Source organism: Sparus aurata, chromosome 24 (assembly GCF_900880675.1).
Source record: "Sparus aurata chromosome 24, fSpaAur1.1, whole genome shotgun sequence".
Classification (NCBI taxonomy): domain Eukaryota; kingdom Metazoa; phylum Chordata; class Actinopteri; order Spariformes; family Sparidae; genus Sparus; species Sparus aurata.
In genome coordinates, this window is record NC_044210.1 from 6,522,125 (window position 1) to 6,535,439 (window position 13,315).

Sequence of the window (13,315 nt, forward strand, 5' to 3'; positions counted from 1 at the left end):
CATCTTCTGTGGTCTGTTGAGCGTACGCGCGTGCATGTACAGTATGTGTGTGAGTGAGTGTGTGTGTGTGTGTGTGTGGGTGTGTGTGTGTGCTTGTGTGGGAAACAGAGAGAGATGTCTGTTTCCTGCACGAAGACGACTTTAACACAGTTTTGCATATAGAATCTGAAACCCCCCCTGTGCCTCTCTGGAACTCAAACAGCATGCATTCAAAGTGCGTTTGCAGAATTTCTGTCCATTTCACACAGTCACAACCTTTTCCTTTTAACGCTGAAGCATTGCATGAATTTTAAGATGTGCAAGAAATAAGTGAATGTGACTCTAGGATTTTAACAAAATAAATGCATCTCCCCTGTAGAAAAGAAATAGAAATCCGAGCTCGAGGGGGGCCCCTACGTGCGAGAAACTTCCTGTGATGTGAGCATTTTAAGTGACATGTGGCGTATAGAGCGCAGACACATGCAAGCCACACAAGACCACACATGTTTCCTGGTTCTCAAAGAGGAGATTTAGCTGCAGCGGGCTGTCTCTCTCTCTCTCTCTCTTGCTCTCTCTCTCTGCCAGCGAGCCACAGGTGTTTTGTTTGACACTCTACACCTCGAAGCTCGCCTGGCCAGATGAGGGCAAAACACACAGCTATGGGTCAAGGCCGCGAGGGACGATGACGGAATGAGAACCTCACCTTCAAAAACCAAACCCCTCAGCGTTTACGGAGCTCGCCTTTTACCCGTCCGACGATGATTGGAGAGCTTTTATCTGGAAGAAGCGACAGGTTGCCTGCAGAACAGGTTCATTCAAATGTGTGGAACCGAGTAGTAGTGGTGTTACTTTATCATCTGCCCTCTCTCTCCTCCATCTGTCCCCTCTTCTCCTCCTCCCCAGTGGTGAGGAATCCTCGGCTTCGCTGCTCCAGCGGTCTGTCTCCTCTTTATGACTTATGTTTCTGTGGCTGAGAGCCCCTCGTAAAAGCTACGAGCAATTGATTGGAAAACAAAGGAATTTTCTTTGGCTGGGCTGGCGGAGCGCTGTGGTCTGGGTTTGTGCTATTGGGAGCGTGGCTGTGTGGTGTGAAAGCCGTCGCCACATGGCCCACAGCGATGCTCTTTAAAATTCATCCAACACAGGCTGATGAGGCGTCAGCGCTCCGGCCAAATTGTTCTTTATGCGTCACTCGCCGACGACGTTGCCTGTCATATCGGCAGAGGAATGAAACTCGATGCATCTGGGCGCCTATTTGTTTGTTCAGATTAAATCTTGATAATACTTACAGCCTTTCGAAAAGGGTGATCTGATTGGACTCAAGCCCAAAACCGATAGGGCACCTTTCCGACACCATGCTGAAAACCACAATATGTCTGAAGACAATCGTGCCGAAAGATGCAGCAGATTCATGCTCCCCCACGTTACTGACATTTTTTTTTTGGGTGGTGTCCCAAAGAAAGAGATTGCGAGTACAGGCATCCGAAATCCTTCGCTGAACGCCTGGGCTCACCCCCGGGGTCAGGATGAAGAGCTCAGACGGACAGAATGAGCAGAGTCAGCCGAGGTAGCGGAATCCGGTGGGTTGCGGTTCCGCGCTGGATGCCGCCATGTGGAGGTATTCCAGTTGAGGGAGGATACCTGGGGCTAACCAAGAAAAACAATAGAGGGATTAAATGTCCTGCATGGTTTGGGAATACCCCCAAGATACCCAAAGAAGAGCTGGGGGAAGCGAGGAAAGCCATGCGGGCTGCTTTGCCTTGCAATATCGCAATTAAAGCTTTCTCTTTGAGCAATCTCTCAGTTGCCCTTTGAATGTGGAGCTGATGTGGTTTAGTGGAGTGGAAAAGTGAATTAGTCAATCGAGAGGAAATGAATGAGAAACTTTCTGATAATTGATTGAAGCTTTTAAAGTTGATTTCTTTCTTTTACTTATAGTGCTACGATTAAAACAACCCTACTTCAGTTGAGTAATGGCTTGTTGTACTCTTTTATAGTAAATTCAAGAAATCTGAAGATGCCAATGGGAAACTGTGATGGATGTTTTTTTAACTGTTTACCAGTGACAAGAAAACTACTTTGTAAGGTTTAGGCTAGAAAACTTCTTAGCCAGATTTAAGCTCGAACTCTACTTGGTTAGGGGTAGGCTAGAAATCTGCTAGGTTAGGTTTAGGCTAAAAGACTACTTGGTTAGGCTAACACAAGAAAACTACTTGTTAGGTTTAGGCTGGAAAGACACTTGGTTAGGTTATGGGGGAACATGCATCACCTTATGTATGTGACGTTACTTCACTGTGTTATTAAGTCAAAAGAACTCACCTTTGACTTCTGGTTTCACACCGGACACAAACATTGGTCTCCTGGATGAATCCCTGGAGCTAACACCAGTGCATTTTGGCTATTTCTGCTTGAAGAATCACTTACCCAGTCAACCAGTTATCCATGCAGTTGCTGATTCCTTTGCTTTGATCGATTAATCAGCAAAACTTTCAGGTTTCAATTTCAATTACCCAGGTGAGCGTTATGGCTAGGCTGCATTCTGGTGACTGCGGTAGGAAATCAGACAGCTCAAAGTGCTTGTTTGGATAAAAAAGATTAAGCCCGCAATCGAAAATCTCGGCCTGTCGGTCAAAACAATGAAAACAAAAGACACAGTCTGATGACATCGTAGTAGCACGGGATCATGTGAGCTGTTGTCTTCACTGATAAGCAACCGCCACTGCTGATGAAAATCAATCTGATATGACTGATCTGAGGTAGACATGCTCATGGACGACGAGGTGATGTTCTACAGTTTTGTTCATGTTTCGCCGGCTTACCTCCTCTCTGTCTGACGTGTCAACTGATCCTTTAGTTTTTAGTTATTTCAATGCAGAAATCTTACATACTTAGGAAGGGTAGTTGAGGATTCAGTGCCACTTGTGTTGTCCCTGTTGCCTGATTTGGTATCTGATAAGACATCGTGCCTTTTTCTCAGTTTCAAACACATTTTCCTCTTTGGCCTAGAGACAGTGTCACACCTCTTTGATTTATCAGATTGTTTCTTATTTTCCCAGCCGTCCCTGAGCCTCAGGCCGCACTAGAGTATGTGGGTGTGCTGGAGGCATACGTGCACGTCTGCAAAGTTTCTGTTGATACTCCACATTTCATGAGCAAGCAGTAAAAATCTAGTAATCGCGTCTCGAGTGCATACTGTGACGGTGCCAAGCCGTAAAAGAAACTATAGTTTGCATTGGAAAATGTGTCTCAACAAAAGTCACGGATGGGTAATCGTCTATGTGGAGGCTTTATATGGTAAGAAATTCTTTCGGACAGCATCTATTAATTGTAAATATAAGAAATCTTTCCTCAGGAAACTTTAAACCACATCTTTATTGCAAAAAGCAGCAGGTAAAGGCACAAGAGTTATGTCCTGACCGTGCATCATAATCAAACACTAGTGGACTTGCAGCCGGGCTGCTCGCGGCTGTCTCATAAATCCTCAACACTTAGTTGAACTTGATGCAAGAATGCAGTTAAAATATGACAAAGAAGCTGTTCCAAAGCGAAATGCATTTGTGTTAATGGGGTGATTACGCCTCCTCAGGCCGCCCTCCGTCCCGCAGATGGTAAACAAACGCAGGCTTTCGTCATTCCTGCCAGGGCAGATACATATTTCAGATTCTAGGTTACCAGGCTGGAGACACACAGGGATGGAAAAGATGGAGAGGGAGTACAGAGCGCAAGTGGGGTTGTTGTGTAACAGCACCTTGCGGCCGCCAGTGCGTAAACGTTTAATCCCCTCTCCTTCCCAGCCTCACACTCGTTCCAATTGCAGTGACGCGTGATGTGCTCTGCCCATGGCGTCAAGGCATTGTACCAATGGAACACCATCGGCGATAACATGTAACAGTATGGAGTCATCACTCAGCTGCTGTCTTTCAAGTCATCTGTTTTCAAGTATTGCAGTCTGCAGGTCTCCGCGGTGGATTACGAGGATGACACGCGGGCGAGATGATATAAACGTCAGGAAGAACAAATCATTCCTTGTAAAATGGTTTATCAGGGCAAAAGAAAACAAAATACGAGGCAAATTGATGCTTGTTGGCTTTCGAACACAGGCGGGCTATTCCTTTTCATCTACAACATGTCCACCAATCACCGGTGCTGACTCGCAATCCTACCCGTGCAGTTGTTTGTAAAGGGACGAGCATCTGCGGACACAGAAATGCCAAACTTGTGGCTGAACAGATGTCAGTCTGAGACTACACTGAGGTTTTCTGTGGATGGTTGGAACAGGGTACAAGAGCATGCACATATACTTATTGACTGGTTTTATAACAATGAGATATCTTAGTGTTTATCACAGTGTGGTGATGCAGCAGACTGAACTTAGTATTCTAGGAAACACAGTCAAGATTGGGGCCCTGGTGTCACAGGACTATAAACAGGCAGTTGGCCATTTGTTTTCTGGTGTGTCATAGAGTGGTGCTTGAAACTACATGCTAACTGCAGCATGCTAGCCTGTTCACAATGACAATGCTAAATTGCAGATTTTTTTGGGAATAATATGCACCATGTCCACCAATGTTTTTTGATGTGTTAGCATGCTACCATTGGTTAATTAGCACTAAACACAAAGTCAAGCTAACGCTAATGGGAATATCATTGTTTTGCAGATGTTTGGCTATAAAACAACGAACCGTACAAATGATAACTTTGACCTGATGATGGTGCAACCTCATGGTCATGCTTTGCGATCACCAAGTCCTCATGATACATCATCTGGGAACCATGAATGTCTACTGAAGATTTTGTGCCAATCCACACCAGATGTGTTGTATAAACACACAAAAAAACCCATAACAGTCAACTCCAAGCTGGCAAAAGTCATTCAGATTCATCCTCTGGAGACCAGGACTTTCTGAGAACAATTTGATGGCAACATATTGTACAGTTGCTCAACCAGCGACGCCACACGGAGCAATGTTGGCGTGTCACATGAGCTATGAATCTTTGAACCGACGTGAGCCTAACAGTTTGAATCGGCCTCCTAATTCCCAGCTGTTTGTTCAGCACAGTGAATGTATTTAGCTTTCGCAGACGAGCTTGTTAACTTGTTTATTCAGCGGCTTAACAAACATTGCAAATAAATTATGAATCCTCCATCGATTCTGGCCGGAAACGTACGTCCGCTACACAGGGAGATTGTCATCTGATACAAAAAGACACTAATCACATTTGACACCTTACACAAGGTGGATTATATAAGCTGCTCCTGTAAGGATTTGTCCTGTCCGACTAAATATTCCATGTGTGATCTGTCCTTATGTGCCGTGTTCATTCTGGAGGGCCTACACTGAAAATTATTGTCTCTCCTGACCTGCATTCGTAAGAACAACTGTCTAACCATTGCATCACTGTTTTGCACTGACTGATTAGTGTTCTCGACCGGAGTTGAGCCGTAGGTCGTGTGCGGCATGAAGTAATATGTCACGTAATGACAACAGAGACATGAATGAACAAGGCCGTTTCAGAACACACGGGTTCGATGCGAGTGAGCTAATCCTGGTGACGAGCCAGCCGGCGCAGAGGCCAGTACTCAACATAAGGATCGTCTTTGTCTTGTTTTTTTTTGTGTGTAGAGAGTGGCGCGACGTGCACATTTTAAAGTGGGTTATCGGTCAAACACAGGGTTTATTTGAGAAGCCAGCGCTTCATCCCTCTGCAGATCAGCTCGGAGTGCGATAAGAGATTGATAATGATTTTGCAATTGACTTTTCAATCAGCTCAGGCTTCACTGGATTGATAGATGAGCTGACACCGAGGAGCAGAAAAGCAGACAGAGAGCAACACAAAGGGAGTATTGATGAAATGATTGATTGCCCTCCACTATCGTTTGTTTCTTCTCCGACTGCTTGAGTCTCTCTTCACTGACCGAACAGAAAATGCTCTGTCTTCCAGGGACCCTTGTCAGAATGCGGCTACCTGTTGCGACAAGCACCAAATTCCCCCACTTTTGTCTCCGATTGTCCTCCCCTCTGCCGCGGCTCTTGACATTTGACTTCGCTGCTCTCCGCTGTTTGTTCGCAACTTCGAGGGACCTCTTTTACCTCCTCCTCCAACTCTGTAGCGCTGAGAGCAAACATTTTGTAACACGCCGTCGCCTCCTCACCTGCCGATCGGTGACCTTGTTCTGTTGCGGTGAGTGTGTTTGCTCTGCTCCCGTGCCACTCCCAGCACAAACAGCTCCGGCATAAAAAGCCATGAAGGCTTCACTCGTGGGACAAACTGAAACATGTGTTTTGCAGGTTTTACAGAATAATCGGATGCATATATGTAACACTTTTTATTTATACCCCCACCCTTCATTTTCAAGTTCGCCCTTGCCCCTCAGCAGAGTTACAGGGCTTAGGATTAGGGTGTAGTCCCCCATAATGAAATAGGACAACTCTTTAACACCCTATACTTCATCAGTTAGTCAGTTTGGTGATCGTGGTTTTAGCGCAATGCCATTTACCGTGTATCAGATGGACGTAAAGTCCAAAAACTTAAATAACTATCAAGTCATCAAATTGAAAATGAATGGGTGTCACATGCCATCAAAGACGGGTGGGGGGATTCGACAATGACAATAATAACGTTAGCTTTCTAGCCAGTTAGCTACGGAGACACCAGCAAACTAGAAGCAGGTCAAATTCACCGCGACTTCATGGTGCCCCTTTCAAATGTCCACTTAGACTGGAGGATCAGCTGATCAGCAATTTGGAGGCCGTGGCCGAGGAACAGCATCTTGAATGGTGCACGGAGGCATACAATTGCGAGGTGGTAACTCCCACTTTTGTGCAACACAGTTGAATGCGTGCCATTGAAACGACACAATTTCTCGGCCCTAACACATCACCCTAAGCATCTATCCGAGAAAGGAGTAGGACAACCCCTCCCCCTGGGTGTGAACGCAAAAACAGAGGGTTTAGAGCAATGGATGCATTGGGATTGTGCCTCAATCTTTATTGATTTTAAGCGTTCTCCAAAAGAGAATGCCCATTGTTGGTGCTTGAGTGACTGAAATGAACAGCTGTGCTCATGCCTTTGTGTGTCTGTGTGTGTGTGTGTGTGTGTGTGTGTGCGGGCGCGTGGGAGGGTGGATGGCATCAACCATCCATGCGGCCCCTTAGTCATCAGCAGTTTATTTACATTGATCACAAGTTTTCCTAAGCACACTCTGACCCAGAGGGAGAGCTACGCAGGAGTGGACATTTTGTTCGCAGGAGTGCGGCTGCTAGTAACGCGCACGGATGCTGAATTATTTCAAAATTGTTCTGGTTTCATCACCCGAGCCTTTCAGTCCAGTTTCGGGGGGGGGGGGGAGAAACGTTTTGTTTCTCCCGCTGTCTCATGACCCCTCCCGCTCAGGGCTCGATGACCTCTCCTCATGTATGTCATGTGTTATGACATTCCTCTGCATCCATTAACCTCACACTTGAAGGGATCCATGCTCTGGCTGTTGCATGATTTGCGCAGTTCCAGCCCTGCAGGAAAAAAAAGGGAGAAAACCGCCTCTTGCCGTTCCACAGCCGTCACTTCTGGCTCGTCATGACAACACCGTCCGTCCCTCGTTATTCTTTTCTAGACCCTGTCAGGGAAAGGCACTTGTTTTATTATCAACAGCGAAAGGAGAAGTCCGCCCTCCCCAAGACTTGTCTTTTTATGGAGATGGTCGAAAGGCTGAGGGGGGAAAAAACACAGCGGAGGAAGCGCAGAAGAGAAAGTTCTGGCGAGATCTGATCTGCCGTTTCGCAGGGGTAGACGCGCTACTAGGAGCCCTTTCTGAGGGGCCTGAGCAAAAAAATGTGCACTCTAGATGTTTTAAAAGGAGTTTGATTTACAGCCTTGCCCTGGTTTCATCATTACCTCATCTGGAGGTGTTTCTTTTCTTGAGGGGAAAGTTAAGAGAGTGGGTAGGTCGGTTCAGGAAAAGGTTAGACGTGTTTCTTGGCCCGTTCGTACGAAAGCCATGAGGGCATGGTGTCAATCACTGTGTTGCTGCGTGAAGTGCCGAGGTATTACATCACGGTTTGGGAATCTTAAAAGCACCATTACAGCAGGTTCTCCCTGATTTGCAAGCGCCGCAGAATGGTGTAATGAACTGGATGCCAGACGGGACTTATCGAGTTTACCATCCCGGGTAACCTTCGCACGCTGATGTTTGCACTCAGCCACGCACGAGTGCGCACATACCGCATGAGTCATGCACACAAGCAGCAGAGCTGGATGCTAAATAATGAGAACGGGTCGTGCTGTCCGGCCGAGACATCTCTGCTCGTGTTTTCAACACCTCAGACAGCCGCTGCTCCCTTTGTCGACCTTAAAAACACGGCCGTGCCAAAAACCAGCCGAAGCTGTTGAATCTCGTACACACTCTGCGGCCTTGAGCATTTATTATTTTTTATTTTTTTTGTATTTGCATCTCACAGCGTTCTTAAGAGTGCTGCTCACAGATTTCAAAAGCTGGGGTGAAAACAATTACCCTCACTCTTTACCCGAGGTTAGAAATTTCCAGGAAAGCTTTCGCCGAAGGTCGACGGGTCAGAAAGCACCGGGTTCGCATCAGAGATCGTGTCATCTGTCTCACTGCGTCGGTGTTTCTCCGAAGGTCAGGGAGCACAGGGGGGGAAGTGTGTCTGCGAGCGCTCGCCTCTAACAAGGTGCATGTGTTCTTGTGCGCTCACGTATGAGTCCGTGCCACAAAACCGTAAGAGCTCTGGGTGGATGCCTGCGTATCAAATCGTGAAGAATCATTAATGAGACGGACAGCACAGTAGGATGACGGAATTGTTATTCTTGCAATGGAGATCCAGTTCAGGAGCACGTCTGCTGATAAGAGCGAAAGTCCTGGGATCACATCTGAGTCGACTGCCGGTCTACCGGCTCCAGTAACTCAGCGCCGCTTTTTATTTAGGGGATGCAGGAAGACGTCGGCACGTCTTCGATATCAGGCGATAAAGGCTTTTAAAATGAGCGCCAGCATTGTTCTGAAATGAAGATTTCTGCAGATGTGACAGGCCGAGAAGATGACGCTTTTATTATGGCTAAGTCGGTTTATTTTTTTGCAAAGTCAGCACGTGCAGTTGAGCCAAAATGAGTTAGGAAAAAACTGCATATCAGATATAAAATACAATATCGAGCATCTGCAGGTGCTTTCATTTGTTTTTTTTTCTTTGTATTGAAGGAGCAGCCGTTTCCATGAAGGTCTTCCAGTACGGCAGTGTGTGTAATCCATCACCGTAAAACTGTTTCTCCCCTATTTTTTTTTTTTTTTTTTATCATTTCCACTACCCTCTGTTCCAACTCCACCTTTACAACTTTTTAGTTTTAATCTCTGCTGTCTTCACTCCCCATGTCTCCATTTGTCAGCATCGGATGCACCGACTGGCCGAAGAGCGACAAAGTGTTAAACAAGTTCAATATTGCGTTTTTGAACCGCACAATCGGTTGTTGAACATGCTTCTATAGATACTCTGTAATTTTACAGCAGGTAGACCGGGGGGGGTTCGTCTTACCCTTGGCAAGGAATCTGAAAGTTGAGCGTATCTCGCAACGCTTTCTCCTCCATTGAAGAAAAACAAAACATTGCTTGTCCTTTGGAAAGAGGCGCAATCAACCTCAGAGGCACGAAAACACCCTTACCTGACGATATTGTGTGACGGCAACTCTTAATGCACGTCTTATCCTGCAATTTTGGCGAAGTGTTATTGTCGATTCAGCCCACGCTGCTGTGGGAGCGTGGCAGAGCTCTTGTGGACGAAACTGCCAAAACAGCGAGGATTGTGCCATTGTGACCAAAATGTGTAGCGAGGTGTGGGTGGTTTTGGTTCCCATGAACAAAGAGAGGGCCCAGCAGTGGTGAATGTCAAGTATTAGTATGAGTCATGGCCACAGTGTCCTCCTGGTGATCATCATTTTTTGGACGGAACACAATCACAAGAAACTTTCTTTGAGGAAAATAAGTGAAAATTGTCTCCTCTGTCAAGCTGAAGCCAAGTGTTTACAACAGTGTACAACTTCCTGGTTGTGCTGTATTGTTTTGGCATCTGATCTGATGGCAGCGCGTCGGCACTACGTTTGGAATGAATGATGTTCGGCCTCTCTCGACGTGACAATGCGCAAAGCTGCGCACGCGGCGATCTCACGAGCTACTACGAGCGGAGACGAAGGCCACGAGGCGAACGGCAGCATGGGCGGCTTTAAATAAACCTCATCATTCTCTGTCGCCGTCACGTCAGTAATGGCCGGCCTGTCAGAGATCAGCGGATAAAGTCGCCCCAGCGATCGTGCGTACGTGACCGGGGCCTGGAGGCGCTCGCTCTGATCATCATTAGCGAGCGCCTTCCGAGAGAGGCGTTGGGACGCGTGGAGACAGGTGGACGAGATAGGAATCGAGGGCCGGACAGATAGAGACGGATGACGGCAGGCCACGAAGCTGGAAGTCAAATTTCCAGTCTGGTGACATCTCGAGAGGCAGCGACGAAGGAAATGTTCCGACGGAGGAGAGGGAATAACGCAGCCGGTGCCAGGAATAACAGATTTCCGTGACACACTCTGCAGATGCGCGGCGTACGGGGGTGCGTTGACGCGCCTGGCACGCACATGTTTGCACACAGGACGTTTTTAAAGCGTGCGCCCATGCGTTTAACCCCTAACTTGTGAGCATGTGTGCAGGAGTGTGACCCCCGGAGTTCGGGGGGGGGGGGGGGGGGGGGCTTCGAAATAAGACTGGATTAGCTGCTCTCAAGCCTGCCGCTGGAATGTGAGGATCAACGTGTCACACACACACACACACATTTCAACTTGGCGCACACACACACACACACACACACACACACTGTTTACCTTCCAGTCTATTAGAGTCTATTAATATTCCTCCACTCCCTTGCGCGCTGTCTACTTTCTCTCTCGGCGCGTAATTGAATTTCATGAAACCAGCGCTGTTGGCAGAGGAAATAAGTGGCTATTTTTATCATTTACATCAGTGTACGTGTGCTCGGCGTGGACGCAAACGCAGATTTATCGGCACTTCGGTCGGTTATTCATTCCGTGAAGTTGCAGAGAGCAACTTTTTTTCCGCAAAAAGTACGCTTTTTCTATCAAAATCGCCCAAAAATAAGACGCCGGCATTGCGTTTCGCTTCTGAACATGAAGGGAAAAGAGCAGAAATGAGCGGAAAATGATGAAGGCTGAATGCAAAAGCTCTAATGATGGGAAAGTCCTCCGGGGTGCATTATCACCACGTGCGCTGCAAGACACTTGTGTATAGTGAAATGATGAGCGTGTGTAAACAGGAAGTGGCTCTGCGTGTGTGTGTGTGTGTGTGCTTACACATGTCGACTGATGGATGAGTGGACCAAGCAGTGTTTGTGTTCACAGTTCACAGACTTAATATGATGCGTTATTTTACATATTTTATTCACGAGAGGCACCGGTACACAGGTAATGCAATTGTCCTTGAACGTAAGCCCTGAAATACAGCCATTGTGTGTTCATCCAGCGTCTCCCCGAAGGTATTGTGGGTGATACTCTCGACAAACCAACATCTCGTGCCTGTGGTCAAGAAAGAACCGAGCAAACAGGCTCGTAAAGATAAAGACAGGTTTTCAATTTCTTCCTAATCTCCCCGCAATCTCTCGTGAAGGTCAGGGTTACACCAGGTGACGAAACTCTGCGGCGTGAAAAAAATTCCGGGAAACTGAATATCTTCTTTCGTAAGTGTTCCCCCCCCCCCCCCCCCCACCCGTGTCAACATTCTCACAAGGCGTCCTTTTTTTTATTTTGAAAATGTGTTTTTAGTTTTTTTGCGATCACGCCAGGCTCTATCTGTTTATTTATTATGTGAAACAGGTGGAAAGGGAGAGGGGAAATCGCCTGTGTGCTTTGTAAATAGCTTCGCGCTCCGCGGTAACTCATAAACACAGCGCTGACTGATAGTTGGCATCAACGAGCAGCGTTGTTCAAAGTACAGCCCCTGAGTGAAAACACTGACAGTCCCTGGAAAGGTGGCTTGTGTAAATTTTACTTTTCTCTGTGCCAGGTTTTTTTTTTTCTTTTTTTAAATTCATGTAAGTGCAGTACCTGAAAAGAAAACAGCATATCTCACTGTTTCCATGTGACCCTTTGTTTAGCAGTTTACCAGCGACTTCCTTATATGGACGTCTTCTCCCAACGTCCTCCTTTGCAGCTGTAATAATTACTCCAGCCACTAGAGGCCGCTGCCTTACATGTCTGCCTCTAGATGGTGGTCGCCTTCACTTAATTTTGCGTTATAACACAACTATATTTAAATGCTTCGCGTAACGTTCGACCTGTTACATAATGCGTGTTCAGCACAACCCAACCAGTTGCGCCGGTGGGTGAAGCAGCAGCCACAAACCCTGCGAGCTAATGCATGCTAAGTCTAAGCTAGCTTCTTCAGTAGCAATGCTAACAACTGTTTATTTATTCACTCTTGGTTCTCCAGAGAGAGCAGCTGGAAAACAGAATTTGAAAGTTGGAAAAAAACAAGAAGAAAAAATCGTAATTGCTAATTAAACTCCCAATGTGCTAACGTGATTGTTCTGCTAAATGTATTAGCTTAAAATGGCAGCAAAGGTGAGATATGGGTTTAGAAGGTGTTGCAGTTTTTCTAAGATGAGAGATTCAGACAAATGTTAATAACACTGGGGTGAGTTTAGCTTGAAACCCCGCACATGTTTTTCATACGGTCCCTGAAACATTCTCACATTCTCGATTTTCGGCTGTCACTCAAAGCGTCGCCAAACGACCTTGAAAGACATTTTGGATCATTTTCGGCGTCATCGTTTTTCAGCGCTGGACTGTTTTTTTTTAAACCTTGTGGCGCGGCACTGTGTTTGGTTTAGTTTCCAGCCCTCACCGGTAATCCAACCTACAGCTCACAGCGAGAAACAGTCTCTGTTTGGCTTCTGATTGCTCTCGCGGAGCAGTGCCAGCGGAATGGCGATAAGTAGTTGACCATGCTAATTAAACACCCCATTAGCACCTATCAGCCTGCGTTTAAAGTGTTCTACATCTAGTCGTTATTGTTAACACTTCAGCATGCAGCATCCAGCGCTGGCACTTGTTCACACACACACACACACACACACACACACACACGTTTCGGTCAGTTGAAGGTTGGTTAGTGTGTTTGGCAGGACGGCAGCACCGGAGCGCTGGGTTCACCCTCTTTCCACTAGGAAATCAATAATAGAGCGGCTGACCCGCCTCTGACCTGTGCTACGCATGCACGCATCCATGCACGCACCAACACACACATGCAGTGTCACATCCACTGTCCAGGGAG

At 46.8% G+C, this 13,315-nt stretch overlaps 1 protein-coding gene across 3 annotated transcripts in view; it reads left to right on the forward strand.

Moving 5' to 3' along the window:
* Positions 1-13,315, forward strand: part of LOC115576950 (rho GTPase-activating protein 6) — a 90,344-nt gene that overhangs the window by 38,876 nt on the left and 38,153 nt on the right. Inside the window, exon 1 of one of the 3 annotated variants that reach the window (XM_030409658.1) lies at positions 583-788. The exons of the other annotated variants lie outside the window; for them this stretch is intronic. Within the exon in view, the coding sequence (XP_030265518.1) occupies positions 738-788 (51 nt within the window). The 5' untranslated portion in view covers positions 583-737. Of the gene's footprint in view, positions 1-582; positions 789-13,315 lie in introns of those variants that run through there. 3 annotated transcript variants of the gene reach the window in all.